The sequence below is a fragment of the Pomacea canaliculata genome, linkage group LG7 (genome assembly GCF_003073045.1).
Source record: "Pomacea canaliculata isolate SZHN2017 linkage group LG7, ASM307304v1, whole genome shotgun sequence".
In the NCBI taxonomy this organism is placed as follows: Eukaryota; Metazoa; Mollusca; class Gastropoda; order Architaenioglossa; family Ampullariidae; genus Pomacea; species Pomacea canaliculata.
Genome location: NC_037596.1, coordinates 9,368,432 through 9,390,490, shown reverse-complemented (window position 1 = coordinate 9,390,490; position 22,059 = coordinate 9,368,432). Strand labels below are relative to the sequence as shown.

General features: G+C 39.5%; 2 protein-coding genes across 2 annotated transcripts; both read right to left on the bottom strand.

Moving 5' to 3' along the window:
• Nucleotides 1–4,396: 4,396 nt before the first annotated feature.
• On the bottom strand, nucleotides 4,397–8,294 carry LOC112568512 (deleted in malignant brain tumors 1 protein-like). Its single transcript, XM_025245821.1, has 5 exons — nucleotides 8,280–8,294; nucleotides 6,812–6,945; nucleotides 6,044–6,153; nucleotides 5,123–5,281; nucleotides 4,397–4,506 (listed from the first exon to the last, which is right to left on the bottom strand). Exons 1-5 carry the CDS (start codon nucleotides 8,292–8,294, stop codon nucleotides 4,397–4,399), a joined length of 528 nt encoding a protein of 175 aa, XP_025101606.1.
• A 74-nt stretch (nucleotides 8,295–8,368) lies between these two features.
• On the bottom strand, nucleotides 8,369–19,784 carry LOC112568511 (cubilin-like). The gene is made up of 13 exons (XM_025245820.1): nucleotides 19,662–19,784; nucleotides 19,243–19,278; nucleotides 18,464–18,551; nucleotides 17,950–18,059; nucleotides 17,534–17,692; nucleotides 15,923–16,016; nucleotides 15,175–15,284; nucleotides 14,729–14,899; nucleotides 13,424–13,465; nucleotides 13,002–13,037; nucleotides 12,634–12,669; nucleotides 12,206–12,293; nucleotides 8,369–8,678 (listed from the first exon to the last, which is right to left on the bottom strand). Exons 1-13 carry the CDS (start codon nucleotides 19,711–19,713, stop codon nucleotides 8,369–8,371), a joined length of 1,332 nt encoding a protein of 443 aa, XP_025101605.1. The 5' UTR covers nucleotides 19,714–19,784.
• Between the last annotated feature and the right edge of the window lie 2,275 nt (nucleotides 19,785–22,059).

Below are 22,059 nucleotides of genomic sequence, written 5' to 3'. Positions count from 1 at the left end.
GGTCAGAACTGTAGACCTAAACAGTTAATAACACTGTCTTACACACACGCACGCACGAATATGAGAAAAACAAAGCTAACGAAAAAACTCCAAAAATGAAAGTAGTGGGAAATATTTTGTGTTTTAGAATAATGATCAAGTCGTCTGCTTACGCAAAAAATTGCGTACAGTACGCATTAAAAGTTCGGAGGACCCCTTCAATTTTCGTCAATGGGGTCTCAGGGGACCCCTTCAAATTTGGGCGAAGAACAGATACAAAATTGGGTTAGTGTAGGTCTGACATCGTAGCCCAATCTATTGTTGTCGTCTGCTACAAGGTGAGAGTTACTTCCCCTGCACTGAGGTTTTTTTTTCCCTTACCGGGAAGAGTTCCAAGATGTCGTTGACAGCGTGGTTAGAATCATCGTCTCAGAAACGGAAAGAAAGTGAGCACCACAAGTACAGTGAGCATAAGCTCATCACAGATGCTTGCACACTTTTCATGGCACAGAAATCTCGCCGTTTCTGACTAGACATTACAGTGCTTTGTGTGCCTGAAAGGCAGTTGAACAAAGTACATGTATGTTGATTTGTTGTTTTTTTTTTAAACTTTGTAAAGGGACCCCTTAGAGTTAGCCTGGGACCCCTTAGAAATCTGAAGAAGGGGTCCCTGGGACCCCAAAGAATTTAGCCTTAGCAGAAGCCCTGATGAAGCGTTTTAATTGTACACAATGGAAACTGTTGAATATGATTAATGACAACACTCAATTTATATAAACGTAAAGGAAAGAGATTATTGTAACTGCTCTTACCTTCTTCCGTGACTTCCCAAGTAGTGCTGTTCACCGATCCTGTAAAATAATCTAAAAAAAGAATTAATCGCAAATTAGCAGAGATGTCTTTCTGAGACTTGGTCTGTTAATAACAGATCTCTCAGATCGCTTTGGTATTAGTGCATCCTCCGTGAGCACTAAAACCAATGTGTGGGCAAATTTTTTGGTAGACAGGGTGAAGAAAAGGATTTTAAAATACTAAAATCTACTCAGCGGAAGGTGGCATAAAGGCTTTTTGTTTCTTCGTTTAGCTTTTTATTTAAATTTTGACTTACCTGTTGTTGTAACAGTTTTTTTTATGTTGGTGTCGTTTTTAAGAAAATAAGAAAGGAAAATGACGTTAAAGCAACATACGATTATTTTCAATGCACGAATACCAGTGTTGTCCATAGGAATGGGAATCCCATGGGAATCCCATGGGAAACGTCCCATGGGATGGGATGGGATGGGACAGCACACATTTGTATTTCCCATGGTAGTCGATACTTGATATTGCAAAATAAATTTACTGTTATTTCATTCATCAAGGATTTAAATCTTTCCTCTGAATCATCTATTGTAGTGAAGTAGCAGGAATTATAGAACAAAAGCGAAAAGGGGTTTTCAGTGTTGTCCATAGGATTGTTAATACAATGGGAATCCCATGGGAAACATCCCGTGGGATGGGACGGGATGGGACAGGCATAAATTGCCATGGGATGGGCTGGGACGGGATAGAAAAATATGTCCCATGGACAACCCTGACGAATACTAAGTTTGGTCATGTTATACTAAATAGAAAGGAAGCCGCCTTTCTTTTTAGAAGTTAAGTGGGAATGTGTAATCATTTTAAGAACTTCTGTGAAAGTGTGGTGGCAATAAGATAAAAGTAGGTATAGTTCAAGCTAGTATTTCTTTTTGATTGAATGTTGTTCATTTTACACTAATTCTGTGCAAAAGGGAGATAAACTGACCAGGTGTCGTTCTATGGTGTTCATCTACAGCCTCGTAGGTTAGTCTGAAGCCCATTTTGGTGAAAGAGGTGTCGCTGAAAAACCTGATAAATATGTGCTGTCCAGAGCTGTAGTAAACTGTATCTCTGGGCATTTCGGAGAACTTGACAAGTAAAGGTGATGAAGCCGACATACCTTAGACAGAACCGTATGTTAGTCTTATACTTCCTAAACGACATTTGTGAGTGATTTAAGTAATTTTTGGTCAAATTTTAGCTTCAACTAGCATTATACTGATTTTCTTGAGTGGTTAATCATTTAATTAAATTAAGAAAAATAGTAATTAGTAATTTCTCTTTATAACTGTTGTTTTTATGCCATTGTGTACATATAAACTGAAGAGACCTGGGGCCGTAACCATTTTCGCACCGCGAAACTACTTATTGGTCGGCAAAGGTCGGTTGCGTTTTTTAAGTACGTCAAAGTGTGAGATTTCTTTGAAGTTCCAGCCCCTCCCGGCGGCCGATCTGCCCTCGAAAGTAGAGACGGCTCTCCTCTCCTCTAACGGAAACGGAAAGAAACTTTCCCAGAAACAGAGTAATTCAAGATCGGACCAATCCCATCGATGCATGGGACGACTTAGCCCTCTATCAACGATTAAGATTTCGACGCCATGACATCCAGGATTTACAAGGAGAGTTAGAAATTGCGAATCGTTGTCGCAATGTCACACATACACTACAAATGTGTCTTGGCCTTTGTTTTTATCTTGAAAAATAAAAATTAAATATTGCTACAACATCGTTATTGTGAGCACAATACGATAAAATCAGAACATAATATCAGTCTATCATTCCTAATGAGAATAGAAAAGGATAGCTGTATACAAAAAGAGATAAAATTCCTTTTTAGCTGAAAAAAAAACTTTACACATTCATCGCATTTTTATTATATGATGCTTCTATGATAGGAACAAAAAAATATAAAAAAGTTGTCCTTTATCGCTCCTTCGTTGCGTCTCTGACTTTAAAGTCTTTCATTTCTCTCTTGCACTTAAACACTACGATGTTCTATACCGCAAGAGGTGGCAAGTTTATCCGCAATTCCCTGGTAAACTGAGGTCTTCTTTCTGTTACTTCATTTGTCAGCGAACTCATTAAACACACTTTTTTCCAATCTATCAACACAGAAAAGAAAAAAAATGAAACAAAAACACATTTAAGATATATAAAATAACGAGCATGACAACAAACATCAGTCAGATTAGTCTGAGCGGCATATTTCACTGACCTTCCTGGAGACACACGATGTCAAACATTGCAGACTGGTGTGTACTCCACGCAAAGTTTGCTGTGACAGCTCGACATTGTGAAGTATTGTTTGAAATCGACACTGACGATACACAGATCTCAAATCTAAGTAATGGCAAAATGGCGCAGATGTGACAGTAGAATTAAATAAATGGTCCAGGAAAAGATGAAATGTGGTGCAGACATGGAAATCCATTTATGAATGCAGCAAATATCGTAACAGATGCACTGATGAAAATTAGACACAGAATTCACGTATATCAACTGACAAATACGAAAAGTGAGGTTGAGGAGTCACACCTCGAGCGCGTTAGGCGAAGGGACATCACTCTCTTCTTCGGATTTTCTTGTTTGAACAGTTACCCTTTCTCGCTTCTTTTTTATTTTTTAATTTTTTTTATACATGGGTGTCCATTTTCTTGATCTGTCTGATCCATTTCTGACAATAAAAATAGAGAAGTGTTAAGCATATTTTATTTGAATTGTAATGGTACATAGAAAGTTTTTCAGTCCCAATGTTGTGATTTTACCTACTGACTAAGTACTTTGTAACGCTATATTTATATAAGCTTTTGTCACAAACCTTTGGCTATTTTCAGTCGATTTCACACGCTTGCTAGTCACTCTCAGTGACACTGATGTTGCTGCCCTTTCAAATACTATTTACAAATAAATAAACAAATAAATAAATAGAAACACCAAAAAATCATGGAAACATCAAATACAAAAATACTTTACTTACCAAACATGGACAGCGTTATGTGAAAAGCTGTTAATGAAGTGTCTTTCTCCGACTCTTGGGGAAAACCCGCGCGTGTATTACGAGGTTTGGTTTGCATTCACGTATTTTTCTAGGTGTTCCCCTAGGGTTGGAGTATCAAGACCACGTACGCAAATGAAGATGGTGAAAGAGGCGACATCGAGTGACCTGCCAGCTCGCGGTAGGTTAGACGTTAGCGGTGCGTATAATGTCCGCACGACAAGGTTACGGCCCCATATAATTTTTAGAACATAGAGAAAAGCCGATCTTGCTTTGATAGTATGATAATTAGATGGTCTGTTAATAATGAATGTACCATCCAAAATCTCCACGAAATCGTAGTTTTTCTCCAGAGCTGCGTCTAAAACAGTCACCTTGACGACGAAATTTTTGGCAGAGGTTATCACCCACCGACAGTCTTCCTTACTGAAAAACATTTTGCAGCGATTCAACTATTCAGAACAAGTGACAAAGGATCGCTAAAACATGAAAAATTATTAAATTATAAACACATCTGTTTATATGATACGCTGGTGTACAAGTAAATGTCGTTGTAAAATGCTGTCCAGTAATCCATAGAATTCAGTTTTTCAAGAAAACGTACTTGTAATAGTTATTCGGGTAGTTAGGAGACGTCAGGTATCTGATGTTCCCGACAAGAGCAGAGAGTGCTGGACTGCTGACAGAGCACACTGAAAAATACAGAAATTTTTTTTCCACAATTCAGTTCAGCTTCAATGAGTAACTTAGCCAGGTCATGTTTGCGCTCCTTTTCTTTTTCCTTTTTGTCTCTACTTCTCATCTTTGACTGATAATTTCGCATTCCTTCCTACAGGCGAGTATATCTAATACTGGATCTTTCTCTACCAGATTAAGATTTATGGATCAATCCATCTGGCAAGTGCAAAGTTAATTTCTGGTGTGTTTATATTTGGCATCCTTCTTCGCCCACCTTTATAGGAAAAAAATAATATTGTGTGAATTTCGTTATTCTTGCTGACATTTCATTGGGATCCCGAGGAGCCATTCAGCATTTTGCGCTGAAATTTGTTGGAGTCATTGCCAGATGATGGCCAAAAACTGGTGGACAACGCTGATGTCTATGTAAAATTTTCACACTGCAGAAAAGTTGCATCATTCTAGTGTTTACACTTTTCTACTCGAATCAATTGATGATTAATAAAGTTAGTAACAATTTAATCATGAAGTTTCGTTTTACACATCATTTCTAAAGACAAACAGTGTGCACTAAGCCTCAAACGGATAATAAAACTTACACAAGGAGTTGAAGAAATGAGAGATACTTACCAGGTATATACACTGACTCGTAGGTCAATAAAAAGCCAGAGCTCGTGACAGACCCATCGCTAACAAACCTGATGCACATGTAGTATCCAGTACTGTAGAAAGGGTTAGATGGCATATAAAACCATCCCAGTGTAGGAACTGAAGAGGTACAAGACATACCTGCAACAGTAAATTTGTTCCAACATTAAGTTATAGGTGTTTGCTACCATGTGTTGTGTTATAAATATATTAGCCACACTCACCCACTCGAAATTTATCTAATTAAACACAAATTAAAATGCAAAATCGAGACGTTTCTATAATTTGCTTTGTTGGGTTCATTATTTGAACGGAAAAGAAGCAAAGCTGTTTGATAGTTACTTTAAATCAGTGATGCCCAACCTTTTTCGGCCTGCGGGCCATATCCATTTCAGACAGCCGTGTCGCGGGCCACTTCACCGCAAAAATACAAAAAAGAGAAAAAAATAGATCAGATACCATTTTTATTAGAAACAAGTTGTACTTACCATTAATTATCTAGTAATTAGTGGGATATTTGAAGTTGTTTTCCCGAAACCAACTTCTGAATGTCCGGCCTCATCGTAGAGACACCAAGTCGGAGCACTGAATCGAAATGTTCGTTCATCGAAAAAAAGATTGGGAAAAGCCCCTACGTGGGGATAAATACTTCTTCCCTTTTTTCGTTTTTTAAAAATTTTTATTACTAACATGCAGATTTCCTGTACTGTGGGCAGAAGTTTCGCAGACCGGATGGCACCGCGTCGCGGGCCGGATATGGCCCGCGGGCCGTAGGTTGGGCATCCCTGCTTTAAATGATACACCCGTCAAATGCATTTCAAGACATACTTTAAAGATAACCAGAGAGCATTAAAAGCACCAAAAATCATGTGATAATGTTTCAGCGTGAACATAAATCCCTACCGTCAAACATCTGTACGTAGTCACAGCATGGTTCCATGCTGGCGTTCAAAACAGTGACTTTGATGACATATTTATAGTCCGCTTGTATCACACGCGAACAAGAGGTGTTACTGTAGATCAGAGATAGTTACCTGGTCGTACTGTGTATATGATAAAATAACAATAAAGAACAAGTAATTTTATGAATCAAATTAAAAAAACTATCAACAACGGAACAATGGAAATAAACTTTTCGTGTATCCGGACACATCTGACAGTCCATTTGAAAGTCTAATCTTTAAGGTAACTTTTGTGTACAGAACGACCCACTTCTGGAAGAAGATTCCACTCTGCATTTTGTAGGCAGATATTTGTAATATGAATCGTTAGTATCCAGCCGGAACCTACTCAATGTAATAATGTCCAGATGTTTGTATAAACATGCTATAGATGTAATTCTGGAACCAGATCGTTGAGTAGCTACATCACTGGCTTCTGAACCTGAAAGCGCGCTGTGGTGATGCCTGTGGAAACACGAACGTGTCCAGTGGAACTAATTGTAGGTAATAGGTACATCACTCCATAGAAGTTTGGGCAAGATAAGACAGCGAGGGAAGGGAGATCATGTTAACATCTCACTCCCCGACCACGGACAGCTTTGGTAACAACGTTTACCTTTTTCTTTTACTGATATCCTCACTTCCTTCTGTAAGCATAACAAATGTCCGCTTGTTAGCAATTTGAACAACAGTCTTTGAATGTAATATTTACTTTCATTATTACACTCACTTGTTATAGTTTGACGGGTAGTTTGGTGACATCAAGATTCCGACTCGACCAACTTCAGACTTGAGACGCGAAGGACCACCTGAGCACACTGCACCAGACAGTAAAGATATTATATCGTCATAATTGAGGCCAAACTGCCACCATATTTTTTTTTTATAAAATCACTCTAAATTGTCAAAATGCATTTGAAGATGAAACAAACTTTCCTAGATATTATTTACCTGAATTATTGATATATTCAGATAATAATGTGCTTTTTTATCAGTTAATGTTATCATAACGTTGTTGTTGTTGCATTTGTGTCAGGTGATTACTGCCATCTATATCACACAGACTCATGAGTATTTCTTCTTCTGGCACTAAGACACATATAAATCTGAGTATGAAATCTTTCAGTGAAATCTTTTACTTTTCACTTCATGATCACATATAAGGCATATTAAAGATGAGAATATTCTTTTGGATAAAGTATGTCCTGACAATCAGCTAAACAGAGAGATGACAATAGGGTGACCAGGTAGTCTAAATCGTACTTTCCATTCTCCAGTTTGTCCCACTTAAATAAAGATTGCACTGAAGCAAACAATAAACAATAGGAAGATGTTGACACTTAGACTAATTGCGAGGTAAAGGAATTGTGCTCACCGGAAGATGGCAAAGCTTCGTAGCTAATTCTGAAGCCTGATTTAGTGACAGATCTGTCGCTATAAAACTTGAGTAACATGTGCTGTCCAAAGCTGTACAAAATCTTTCCAGCGGACATGAAGGAATATTTGTCCAGTTTAGGATATGAATCCGATTCACCTTTCACAAAAAATATTTATTAGTACTTTGTTGAAAAAAGAATAATGCACGTTATGCATTACAATATGCTGAGCTAACAATGCTTTTTTATTCATTTTACCGGGACAGCAAATTAAACATACCCATAAAAAATACTTACAGCAAGAGATCGTTTGTTAATCATACTCACGACCATCATCATCTTGCTTGTATAGTGCGAAATCACAGCATGTGACTAAGCTCTCCTTGCTTCACAATACCAGGCCACATTTAAATAAATATAGAATACAGCTGATTGGAAAAGAGTGTTAATAATAATACAGTATCAATCTGAAAGTAACAGACACATACACAAAGACACACACACAAGGTAATGATCAGGTGCAATCTAATGGCAGGTGTGAGATAGTGTGATCTGTCGAAAAACAAATTTATCTCGAAGGATAGTAAACATTCAATGGGACAGAAGAGAGCCACAGAAAAAGTCATGACATATCACAGCCAACTTGTAATCAGTTTGAACTTGAACAGGCGGTCAGTGGAGAGCACAGAAAAGAGATATGACATGATCCCACTTTCCTGAGAAAGCAGCGTTTTGCGGAGTTCTGAATTCTCTGTTTATCAACTATGTGGTGCGGACAGCAGGCAAGTAGAGACTGGAAAGAACTCGTTAACAAACTAGTACCTTTGTTGCCGACATTGTTACAGTTACATGGCACTGAGATGGCAAAAACCGAACGACAAATATGAGTTTTGTGGTGGTCCAGAAACATGTCATTCAAGATGACGTGGGCCAAACTGACTGAAGATGTGAAGGGGATGGGATGCATCCCCACTATCATGAAAGATAGTACAGGAGGTAAAATAATACAAAACCACAGGTGATATATAGTCAGAGATCATCAACAACAGTAAGAAATATAACACCGTTGACAACCAGTTAACAAGACAATCATGCGATAATTTAAGAATCCTACCGTCAAAAACTTCGAGGTAGTCAAGGGACTCCAAATCGAAGTGCAAGGCAGTCAGCTTGATGAAATAACCACTTGGAGCACTTATTCGCCGCTGACATCTGGCGTTACTGTACACGACAAAAATTCAGTTTCAAAGCAAAGTAATCTTGACTGACTTTAGAGGGTATTTAAAAATTTGACAAAGGTTGATATGACATTTAAGAATTACCACAGAATGAATGTTGCAACATCGAGAGCAGCGATTGCATGAAAATCTGGCACCGCAACACCTTTACTGCTACTGCTAAATACATATTTCTTAAAGTTTCTATTCCTTTCCAGAAGAGCAACAAAGGGGCACTGTTTTCTTACACAAAGATGGATATTAAAGCATTAGAGACAAAGTGGCTGAGCAAATGTTTCAGAACTTCCTTCCTTGAATACCACTCCTCCACTATAAACAGACCAAACATCCACCTGGGGGTCACTAATAAACCTCCATCAAGGCGTGACAAACATCTTACAAAGTGTTGACATTTGAACAAAACGACCTATGTCGACGATGACTGCTGACAAATGTCATAGACCGAGAGAGATCCACGGCAGGTCAATGTGGAGAACCCTGTCAGGTGAAATCTACCCAGTTTCCTCTTGTGTTCCTAGGTTGTTGCACCTCCAAACTAGCAGGCTATCAGAGCCAAATTTTTAATGAGAACTGCTGTTAAGCACTTTCCACAAGAATAAAAGCAGGTATAGAGCTATTCAGAGATACAGGTATACAAAAGTGAAATTTGTGAAAATGAGGGTCATCCCTAATGGTTATGTAATACAGCTTTTTTTCGCTCATAACCAACACAGTCGTGTTCCGTGACTGGTAGCCAAAGCTGAAACAGGATGAAATACTTGAAGTCAGTTGTCTCCAAAGAAGAGAGAAAATCTGCATATATATATATCTGCATGGCAACAGTTTTTCTCACCAAAATGAAAGGCTTTTTGGACTAAAGGAACATCTTGTATTGTGAAGCCAAGCCAACGCTCTCCATGGTTATAGACCTCTTCCTACATCAGGTCAGGTCAGGTCAATCCCATGCCCGGTCCGGGCGTAGGGGGGACCGTCTGGCAGCAGCAACAGACAGAATTTTCCACCCGGTCCTGTCTTGAGCAGATGAGAGCAGTCTGGCATCTCGCGTTCGGTCCATTCTTTGATGTTGGTGACCAGTTTCCTCGGGACGACACGACGACGGCTCCCTTCGAGGGTTCCTTGTAGGATCGTCTTGGACAGGGTTTTGTGGCGGGTGACGTGACCAACCAGGCGAGCTTGCGCCGCTTCACTGTTGCAGAAGGGGCGTCATGTGGCCCACGAGGGAGGTCACGGTGCTCCGTACGTTATGCGTTGGTTCTTGTGTTCGCGGTACGAGATGCGAGCAGCTTTCTCAGGCATTGTTTCAAAGCTGGAGCTTCTTTCCGTTGGGCAAGCAGCGTCCAAGTCTCGCAGCCGTAGAGAACGGATTGACACTACGAGACTTGTACAGCCTGTGCTTGTACTGAAGCTGATTGAGTTGCTTCGCCAGATCCTATCCACCTGGAATTGCGGATTTGCATACCAATCTGATACGGATCTCTGCTGTACAGCAACCATCTCTAGTCAGGGGGCACCAGTACTTGAAGCTGTTGACCTCCTCCAGTTTCTGGCCGTTCATGACGATGTGCTGCTGTTGTCGGTGGTGGAAATAATCATTTACTTGCTTTTTTCTGAGCTTATTTCCATTGCATAGGCCCCGCTCGCCTGGAGAGTCTGTCGTCAAATCCTGAAGTTCGTTGTTACTGCCTGCATGAGTCAATGTCATCCGCAAAGCGTAGGTTGCACAGGGTCTGCCACCAATGGAGATTGAGGTAAGGTGGTTGTGGAGGTTTCTTGCCATGATTTTTCAAGGAAGATGTTAAAAGTGTGGAGAGAGTAGGCACCCTTGACGGACCCGATCGTCATCGCGAAGATCGCCTAGCTGGTTGTTGAGTAGCACCCGGCTGGAGGCGTTCTTGTAGAGTGCTGCTACCATCTGGATCAGTCCCCTCCTCTATGTTGAATGAATCTCATGACCTGCCAGAGTCCATCGTCGCCAGACACGATCAAAAGCTTTTTTGAAATCGATGAAGTTATGGTTATAGTTCACGATGATGCTCAGGTGTTTTTTCATATCATAAACGGCAGTTAAAGATCTGTTTACCGTGCTTCTCAGCCCTGCAGCCAGCCTGTTCTTCTGCCAGCAGTTCCTCTGCAATAGTTTTTAAGCGGTTGAGGATGATTCTGAGCATGACTTTGCTTGGGTGACTTATCAGACTGATGGTCTGTAGTTCTTGGCCTGCTTCAGGTTCCTTCTTTAGGGAGTGGATGATGATAGACTGAGCCCATTCTTCTGCCATTTCTTCTCTCCATATCTTTGACAGAAAAACAAAAAAAAGTGTGGTGAAATGGCTTGCGTTGTTGCGTTCTCCATGCTTCAGCAGCTCAGCAGGTACGTTGTCAACACGAGTGAAGCAGGTGGACTTTCCTCCCTTCAGACTGCGCATAGCTTCTCTCACCTCATTCAGTGAGGACTGGCAGGTCTTCAGTCTCTCGTCTCAGTCTGGTGATTGCTGGAGAATGCTTGGTGTCTGGTTCGATCTTGTAGTGTACAAGTCTTGGCAGTATTCAGCTCCAACGCTCAGATACAGCAGCTTTCTCCGTAAGGAGCTGTCCGGTGCTGTCTTCGATGACAGTGGCTGGTCGCTGCTGAGTCTTGGTGAGGCCTTCAATGTTTCATATGCTTCTTGCTGTCTCCGCTTGCCATGCTATTTCACGCTGCAACACTGGTCTTCGATCCAATCTTCTTTTGCTCCTTCATCCTTGTTCTGATCTTCTGGTTGACAAGTCTGTACTTGTCTGCTGACGTCGGGTCTCGACCTCTCTCTTTCTCAAGGCTCTCCTTACGTCGCAAAGATCAAGGATGTCGTCTGTCACCCAGGGTTGTTTGCGCTTCTCTGCTTCCCCAGCACTTCGTCTGCAGTAGAGGTAGCACCTCTTTGATACTTCCAGCAAGGGCGTCTATGTCGCAGTCTATAGTAGCCAGGGCTGCAAATTTGCCCCCCACCTGGGCCTGGAAGATCCTCTCTGTGTCCGGATCTTTGAGCTTCTCAAGGTTGAATCGGATGCGAGGCTCTTATTGTTGTCACGTCTCAACTTCAGTTTCAACTTGAGGCTAGTGAGGACGAGGTTGTGGTCGCTGCCTATGTCAGCGCCAGGAAAGGACCTCGTTTGTGCTTTGTTGATGCTTGATTTGAAACGCTGAGGCAGCAAGATGAAGTCAATCTGGTTATGGACCAGACCTCCCGGCGAATGCCACGTTACAGTTCTTGACTTCTTGTGCGGGTGGAGGGTATTGGCAATGGTGAGACGGTGACTCTGAGCGAATTCTAGTAGCCGTAGGCCTCTTGCGTTGGTGTTGCCTAGGCCAAACTTCCTACATCATGGATGGGCAAATGTCAAGTTCCACTGCGGCAAATCAGGGTTAAGGGACAGGTGATGATACCTATGAAGATTCAGGCATGATGATGATGATGATGACGACGACGACGACGATGATGTAATTATCAAAAATTCTCTTTCATGTCAACTCACTTGTCATAGTTTAACGGGTAGTTTGGTGTTGTAATATACCGCACGATCCAGGCTTCAGCAGCTAGAATTGAAGGGCTGACAGAGCACACTGCACAGAAACGTAAAATCTGTCACAAACACCTTTATAAGAACCAACGAAGGTTTCGAAAAATGCCGTACACCATAATATTTAAGTGGGTTAAGCCTGTAATGCAACACGATAACATCAATGACCTTCCTAGTGAAAGAACCTGTGAATGAAATAGCTTATCATCTACCTAACATACTTGAAAATAGGTGGGCAGTATTTATACTAGCATACCAACATCTAAACACAATACAAAGAAGCACATTTTGCGACTTTGAGAAGTTTAGATTTTTGCTTTTAAAATTCAACTTAATAAAAGACTTTTTGTTGAAGGTTAAAGAAGTGCTACTAGGTGGCTCACCTGATGTGGTAAGAGGTGTGCCAGAAGTCGTCGAATCTGGGAAACAGAGACAGAGACACATAATGCGTTTATAAAATATACAACACATTTCTCCCCATCTAACTAAATTGTTTTATAATATTCATTTCATATCACAAGTAGACGTAGTCCAACAGTCACTCCAAAACTAAAGATCAATCGAAGTAAAAAAAAAAGAAACAAACTATTTGTAGCTCCATGTGCACATCGAGACATTCAGAATGCGTTAATACGCATGAATACATCAAATATAAATTTTATGCGACAAACAGGATGGCTACATAATAGAATTAGCATATTGGGCATCAGTGTACTAAATATCAAGCTTGGAGTGATGTCACGCTACTAACCTGATGTTTTGGCAGTTGTGGTTGTGACTGCTAGACCTAGCAAATAAAAAAATGAGGTTTAAATGGTGATCCTGCTGAAAGCATAGAAAGTTATGTCAAGGTGGAATTCCAGGACTACCACTACTACTTCTGCTACTACTACTACTAATAATAATAATAACTTGTGATTTATATAGCGTATGATCACGCTCATGAAGGAGCACGGCCTCAGGGATTGAGAAAAGAACGAGACATGAACAGCACATGAAGAATGTGTACTACTTAAGGTATATTTATTGACATTATTACTTATACATTTATGGACATAAGTACACGTATGTATGTGAGAGAACACGGCAAAGTAATTTCGTATAATGGGCAATACATTCATACTTTCTATAAGTTAAGAAATTCCACACTAAGAACTATGTCTTATCACTTACCCTGCGTAGGTTCTGTTGTTGATGTGAATATCGGAATCGGAACTGGAGAATAAGAAACCTCGAATATGTAATGGAAGCGACAGTCCAAATTAGCGCACCAAAGGTGCTGCACTTAATGAATATAGCTCCCTAAGAATCAAACAGTAAATCTGTGTCTTCTAGAACAAAAATACTGGTAAATGCTTTAATATTAAACAACTAACAAAAATAGTTGCGATGGTTTTGTTATTGGTATCACATAACGCAGATGAATAAAGGACTGGTGGATGGGTGCATAGCCTGGCAAGTACAAATATGCTTTTATTTATCTGTTAATGTTAATATGAATACACGCTTAATTTCGAAGTTGAAGTTAGGTCCCGGTAGCTGTAAGACAGCTCTCCATCGATGTCTTTATTTGTCACCATACATTTCACTACTACTACTAGAGAATAAAACAGATGAATATAAGTAAGCATATGTAGCTGCTAAGCTGTGTCCCAATACAGCAGTCCATGTATATATCCTTGCGATATTTAAATACAGTTGAGTATTACCAGTACTTATATTACGCAAACCAGGTAACTCCATTCAACCATCAAGCTTTTTATCCTTTCGTCGATCAACATAAATACGTCCCCTTCCATCTGTAAAGTCCCACACATCCATATAGTCCATACGTCTATAACATGCTTTCTGCTTTTCTTCTTTTACCATTGTAATACGTTCTACAAACACATAAAAGTTTGGCGAGCCACCGCAGATGAACGTGGAGGAAAGTGGAGTTTTAGATGAACAATTGAGAAGTTTGAGCTTCAACCGAAGTCACAGGAAGAGCAAAAGCAACGGATGCTAGAAAGTGGTCAAAAAGGAAGAAGTCTGTAAAAAGTACACTTTATGCAGCTTCACGTAGATATTTTCAACTGCTTCTTCCTATTTTCCGTTAAAAAGACACCACTTCTACACGAAACAATATAAGACCTACAACTCATTACATATATATATATAGGTATATGTGCCCAGTGAACTAAAGTAGTAGCCAGTTTCTGTAGTTATAAAATGAGGTTATGTCTTTGCCCTTTAGACACACAGGGAACTAGAGGACAAGCGTCCAGATGATGTTTTATCCCCGGTGTCATAGTTATAAAGCGGTAGCAAGTGTGCCCGGGGGGTAAATTAACATTAAGTATTGCACTTGGGGTCTGGAAATTGCTGTATGAGTCTGGCAATAAAACACTTTTCTTTACGTTTCCCAGTTCTTTCTCTTGCTTTATAACCACGGTCCCACATGTTTAGACTTAACTAAAGGATAAGAAACATACTAACCAGTGGGGGGAACAGATTGTCTGTGCACCGACTCGTATGTCAGTCTGAAGCCTGAACCTGAGCTAGACCAGCCACTGAAAAATCTGATGTACATATAACTGTCAGAGCTGTAGAACACCTGTGACGGCATGGAATACAACTTGGCAAGTAAAGGGGATGAAGCTGACATACCTGTGAAAGCCATTTTAATACAAAAGATTAGTCAAGTAAATAAAATTGTGAGCTATGGGCATTTTTGGCAGAACTTAATGTAAAGAATCTGGTAGAAGTGAATGTAAAAACTAAACGTTACTATAATAGATCGTCTGTTGGAATCAATTACAGCGACAATAGTTTGATCAATTTAATTGGTAGTTAGAGTACTGACAATAAGCAGCTGATACACATGACACACACAATCACCATTAGATAATATTTCAGTCTAACTGTGAATCTGATACACCTACCGTCAAAAATCTGGATGACATCACGGCATGGGTCCATGTTCATGTTCAAGATGGTCACCTTGACGACATACTGCATGGTAGCAGTTATCCTTCGCATACAGTTGGTGTTGCTGTAGACCATAAAATTAATTAAAGCGCAAAACCAGAAAATCATATACCAAAGAAGGTAATATTAATGAAAAAATCTGGAATTTGGAACAGTTAAAACAACAACAACAACAACAACAACAACAACGACAACAACAACAACAACAGAAATTCATATCTGATAGTCACATCCATTGCGCCTATTGTGGGATGTAAATGTAGACTTGCATTAAGTTATGAAAGAAATTAGGGAGGTGGGGAGACCATAGGGATGATCTATTGCTAAAAGTTGAGCTTAAAATATCTAACTGAGGTCAAAATATATTTGTAAGAGGGGTGAAAGCGGTAAGCATATGTGTTAACCGTGAGTAATGCTGCAATATCTATCCTCTGTCAAGATGTGTGTGTGTGTGGAAGATCAAGTGACTCTAGTCTAGACAAGGTTTTATATTAATTACTAGTGTACAGCTAAGATCCACATAATATACTGTGTGTAATTTGCTGTGTGTATTGTGCGGTACAGATGATTGTGGGGTAAATATTAAACGATTAATGCCTAACCATTAGCTACCATCTGAAGGATAGTAGAAGCACACGTGTTATAATATAAAGAATATTTTGTGTTAAAATGCCCCTTTTTAAACCAAATAATCTTACTCACTTCTCATAGTTGGACGGGTAGTTTGGTGACGTCAAGTAACCAAGTTGCCCGGCCACAGCCCTGAGATAAATAGGGTCTGCTGCTCTAGGACAAACTGCACAGAAAATTGTCGTCGTCGTCGTCGTCGTCATCATCATCATCAATCAATCAATCAATCAATTATCCAATCAATCATCAAATCTTCAATCATCATCATCATCATCATCATCATCATCATCATCCGTCTTTTGACCGGTCCAACACAAGCGACAGAGGAAACCCATTGTTGTCTTTATAAGCATCCCACTTGACTGTATAGTAATTATGCGCGCCTTGAGATGTTGGATATCGCTGTGATGAATTGAGTGAAGTGATATTTCACATCACAAGCCATAAGCGCTTTGTTTTACACTCTGTAAAATAATTTCTAAGGTAGAAACACTTATTGTAGAGCTCCCTCTGGTATTGTAGATTTAAAGATGCGACTAACGACACATCTCGTCATTTGTCATTTACTCCCACTTAAACCAACTAGCTTCTGTCAACAGTTTTTGCCAGTCGTGATTTTGAAACTTAAATGGTTGATTAGGTTATGGTTTTGTAGTTTTGAAAATGGTTACACTGGTTACTGTTGCCTTCATTCTGTGACTGAAGTCCCTGTATGGCTTTCTAAACTTGGTAGCTTCCTTGAGGTTGCTCTCTCTCTCTCTTTCTTTAAGTCTCTTCTTTAGTCACAAAGAGCAAGAACATCAGTAATAACATAGAGTTGTTTTTTTTCCTAAGCCTTCTCTACTGCTGAAAGTAGTATTTCTTGACGCTTTCAGCAAGGATGTCTACAATACAGCCACCATATATTACTTCAATTCAGTTTTGAAGATTTTAGCAATGTTTCGATCGCACATTTCCAAATAAAAGGTGAATTTGGGCATCGGCTGAAGTGAAGATGTTTTGCTTCAGATTCCACTTCAGGCATGTCTATGCCTGAATGTTACTTTGTTTTGACCTTGCTTATGGTTGATTTATAACGGCTTGGCGGTAGGATGCATTCGATCTGCATATGGACCAAACCCCCTGGGGATTCACAAAGTTTCCGTCCAAGATTCTTTGTGAGAATGAAGAGTATTGGATAGTGTAAGATTCTCTGTACAAACCCTAAAAGCTTGTCACTGGATTTTCTTGTTCTTTTTGTACATTGTGTAGCCATAGTTTTGTGTGTGCGGTTGTCCACTTGGTAACGCCCATTTTCTCTCCAAGTCCGAGCACAGATCATACCTTTTAATCCGTTCCCAACCTACGGCCCGCAGCCCACTTCCAGTCCGCGAATGTGTTTCATCCGGCCAGCTCATTTTGCCCAGACACAACATCCCTTCATTTTTAATGTCACAATTCTGACAAAACCGCATTGTTTTGGTCCGAGAGATTTTATATCATGTCCAGTCCAGCACTCGGGGGTGAAAAGGTTGGGCATCAGTCTCTAATCGCCGATAGGGTGCCTTTGTCACGAATATCAGGCTCATTTGTTTGAGTAAACAACACGTGGGAAACTACCTTTTACGGTACCTTGTGGTGAAGAAGACTACTACTACTTGCTGACACACTAACGAATGACTGGGTTAAAGGAAAGGTACTCACTGGATGAGGTCAGAGCCTCGTATCTTAGCCTGAAACCATTGTTAGTAGACTTATCGTCGCTGAAAAACCTGATGTACATGTGCTGTCCAAAGGTGTAGAAGGTATCTGGCCAGGGCTTGGTGTAGATCTTGGCCAGTGTGCGGTTTGACATCGAAATACCTTTGACACATGTCAAACATATGAAGGCCATGCAGAGTACTTTCACATTGACATTTTTGAGCAAGAAAGAAACATAAGCGCATCTGCTCAGAAATTGGCTAGCCAGACATTTAAATAACAGCAATAATATAGAGTAGCTGTTCTAAGCGCACACTTAGAAGTCGTCAGAGAACTTTCATGAGTATTTTTCAGTCTACAGTACGAATATAAACCTTTATTTAATTGAAAAGGTGTTTATCTAAATATAAAAGTCCTACCATCAAAGAGCTCGAGGTAGTCACAACATCGGTCGAGAGTCAAAGTCCAAATTTCCATTTGAACAATGTAACCACTCGGCGCGCTTATCAGCAGCTGGCAATCTTCGTTTCTGTAAACGAAGAAAACCTTTTCGTGATACGTGTATCATTGCAACAGAAACCGATATTGGAAGCCTTTTCATAGTTCAAGAGAACTATAAAGTAGAATAATCGCAACTGAAACAACTAGAATAAAAATAGCAAAGATGGTAAGGTTGAAAATAGTCTGGCATGATACCATGGCTTTCACTATCAAGCAGTTGCTGCTCAAGATACAGTTTCAGGTCTGCTTCCTAGATACAACACTGAGACACTGATCACTAGCACCATAGCCTAGAAGAAACGACAATACACAGCAGTCGACTGGCGTTTCATGCGGACCATATGAGAAAAAAGAGTAAGAATTTTGGCGAGAGCTCGAGGTAGTATCATCAGGTGACATTCAAAACAGAACTAAGACAATTAATTCACTTACCTGTAATAGAGCATCGGGAAGTTAGGAGACGTCAGGTAGTCGGTTATCCCGGGTCTAGCAGAGAGAATCGTTCCGTTGAGAGAGCACACTAGACAAAAAGACTGTAATATTTGAGAAGAAATAACCTCTGAAAAACATTTTTGAGAAAATGAATACAAATCAAACGATATTTGGATAACTAAGTTGTATTTCATTTCTATAAGAAGAACAGCCACGTGAAGTAAAACAGAAATCAAAAGCTGGATTTCGTGCCTGTGTTTACACAGGCACTCACAAAATATAGGTTGCTAATAAATTTGAGGTGATCTAACTGGAATTCGGGATTTTTGTGGGTGATAGGAGAAGGTGAGATCATGTTAACTTTTAAAAGGAAATTCTGTAATTGAAACGAGTAGTTTTAGACACCAAAAAGTTAGAGAGGAAGGGAATGGGAGGTGAATGTGAACGGCTGTGATGAGTAAACATTTTATTAACTAACTGAATACATGTGCTAAGCTACAACTGAAATTTATGGTATGGTGAGTGAGTCAGAAACAAGCTCTTTTTAGTGTTAGTTTTTCTTTCTCCCTCTGAAGGATCTAGCAAAAGGAAATATAATTGCTTATGGTGATTTGTGCTTGAACAGATGGTTTGCGTAAATATATATAGTTCGTATATTTGTATATACACATTTCTATTTATTTGTTTTGCGGATTCATTTGGATTCCTTAAGATGAATAGGAATGTGCAAGCCCAAAAGGAAAGCCACAGGGACTGGCGTGTCCCGTGACATGACTCACATGAAGGTCCATAATCATAAGACGTGGCTGGTGAAACTGAAAAAATATCCAAAACACAAGTTACTTTTCTCCGTAGTTAATTAAGACCGACGCAAGCCACATTAATTTTTCGTTTACTATGGTATAAAGTAGGACCTTAGAGATTTTGCAATGTTGTTTTACAGATGTAGCATTGAGGTTGTTCTGTTTTGAAAATTAATTCTTTAATATTTTCCTATTCTTGAAGAATCGTTTTCAAAGTAGTGTGGGAGATGAACCTTTCCAAATAATGTTCTCTCCTTCCATTCATGAGCATAATGCATAGAGCTATATTTAAAGAAATTGTATGCTGTTCTAATATATAGATTTACCTTTGTAACCCCACTATTTTGCTCACTATTAATCAAAACGATGATTTAAAAAAAAAAAGAATTACTTACTCAGAGAAAACAGAATCACGAGAGTAAAGACGGAAAGCAGGGTAAGCGCCATGTTGTTCGGTTCACGCGCAGGAATAGAGATGGAGGTCGCCTCTTGAAGTTCCTTTCAATTGCAGCTGTTTTGAGAAACTACAGAAAATATTTCTCATTAGCAAAATCTCAACATCTTAACGCGTGCATACCTTAGAAAAGCAATTATTAAAGCTGAAATTGCATATTGAGTTAGGAATGGTCCGTGTCTCAAACATTGCAATAGAATCGACTGGGTTGTAAGTGCATACTTAAGTATTTTACTTTATCGGAGACAGTGAATCGAAATTGACTGCCAGACCATGGATGCATAGAAGTCTTCTAACCATATTGCCAATGTAACAGGAGCACTGTAGTAGGGGGTAAGGGGTAAGGTGGCGAGGCTAAGAAAAATTAAGAATCGGTCGTTCATATCAAATACCGACTTGGATGGGAGTCAGTAAAAGGCAAGAATGAAAAATGTAAGAAAATAATTTTACTTGCTCGGAAAACAGGGCGTGGAGATAATTAATTTTGAAGTTGTTTTTTCTGAGCACGACAAACAGGACAACTTAAAGTAAACAAAATTAACGAGTAACAAAAAAGCAATTAAGAGTGCCTATGATATGAGCAGTGCACAATAAACACAGTAAACTAGTTTGTGAACAGCGATGTTTCTATCACACAAAGAACAACCTTGATGCAATCAGGTTCACATTTTTTTCTTACGTAGCTGATCTTTCTCATTTTCTAGCGATGTTACAGAAAAAGCACGATCCTTGGAAGTGCAATAAATGAACAGAAACTACTGACATTTTGATAATGGGCAATAGGAATGTGTAGTTGCTGAGATTTTACCTTATTGCCTCCTAAATCTGCATCGTGCAGAGTTTACATGCATAAGATGTCACTGTGACACATGTCCACGAAAAGTTCCTGACCAGCGAACTCTTCTGTAAGATAACCCCGACACTTACAGAGAAAATAACTGATTGGCAACAACCCGAGAGGACGACTGATGGCCCAGCTTCTTGATATTTCAATGTGAAAGTAAAGGTCGTGGTGACTCAATTGACCAGACTGGAATTTATTTGTGATTTATAAGTGGATTTATGGCAGCTGTATGAAGGACAGGCTCTTACTACGATGAGTGCTATTCTGTGTCAAGCTAAGACCGCACCTGTTGTAATTTACTCAGGGATATAAGAGAGATAGATATGTCGCGGTGGTTCTCAGCGTATTCAACAAGCCCTGCCTGGTACATGGCCTACACCTTCACATCACTGTAGATTAAATATGTCGCCGTAGAGAGAAGAGAAATATTAAAAATAGGTATAAGAAGAGATAGAAAAAAGTAATCCAAAATTCTTTAGTTAATGAAGTTTTGATGAATCAGGTATGTTGACATTTAGACACTCGCACACAGATACCAGTGTTAATGTCAAGCGTACTTATTAATGTCATGACACTATCCTAAAACTATTGGATAGCTCCTGCCCGTGCGGAGAAGTACTTGCTGATGCCACCACACTAGTGTCCCACTCCTCATGATGTCATATAAGCCATTGAACAAAAAAATAAAAATAAAAAAATTGATAAATATCTCTTCAGTTTTGACATTCATGAATAAAGGCATAGCAAGGTAACAACAAAGATGGTAAGTTGAAAGTTGGAAAAAATAAAGAAAATACTTCGGCATAGAATTTCTAAACAGGGAAGCAGTATAATTTTACGAGTAAGCAGAGTCAGACAGGGTGTATCCATCTGTATTTCATATTCATGTTTCATATCCAGAAAATTAGTGTTGTTAATGTGTTTGCAATACAATAAGTTTCATTTCCGGAGTAAAGTATTTTAATGCTAAAAATTGAATGAAGCTATATATAAGTTCTGTGTACCATGGCCTTTAGATTAAGGGTAGTTTATACGGACGTACAAACTAGTGACTTTTATTTTGATGTTATTGCCTCACTGACCCAAATCTTTCCACTTGCAAGAATAATAATGTAGTGCGCTATGCACTCCATGTGATATAAAACTATTAATCGCATAGCAAAGATGTTCCTGCGATAAACTTTGGAGATAATAAACACGACATTGAGGTAATATATTTTATTTACAAGAGCGGGCACGCCCTCACTCACTAGCCTTTTACTTCATGGTCAAGCGCACCAAACACCATGTTACAGAGCAGTTCAGTGCACGTGAATCTCTTGAATGCATCGAGCAGGTTCTCATGATTTAAATACATTTTTTTGCAGTCATTGACATTCCCATGAATATTGCATGGCTACAGCTTTAATGCTCTTAACATTTAATCAGTAATGAGAGCTGTTGTTGTTTGCTTCATATACTCTTATTTTCAAAAACGTGTAGTAAGGTATGCGAG

What these genes read in the sequence shown, in the direction of transcription:
- LOC112568512 (XM_025245821.1), bottom strand. An exon ending in TACCCGTCAAACTATAACAA is followed by an intron (nt 6,154 to 6,811) that starts GTGAGTGTAATA and finishes TCTGATCTACAG; the next exon opens with TAACACCTCTTGTTCGCGTG. An exon ending in CGAGTCAGTGTATATACCTG is followed by an intron (nt 4,507 to 5,122) that starts GTAAGTATCTCT and finishes TGTATTTTTCAG; the next exon opens with TGTGCTCTGTCAGCAGTCCA.
- LOC112568511 (XM_025245820.1), bottom strand. Translation starts at nt 19,713, where the DNA reads ATGGCGCTTACCCTGCTTTCCGTCTTTACTCTCGTGATTCTGTTTTCT. An exon ending in CGTGATTCTGTTTTCTCTGA is followed by an intron (nt 19,279 to 19,661) that starts GTAAGTAATTCT and finishes ATATTTTTTCAG; the next exon opens with TTTCACCAGCCACGTCTTAT. An exon ending in AACAACAGAACCTACGCAGG is followed by an intron (nt 13,038 to 13,423) that starts GTAAGTGATAAG and finishes TTTATTTGCTAG; the next exon opens with GTCTAGCAGTCACAACCACA.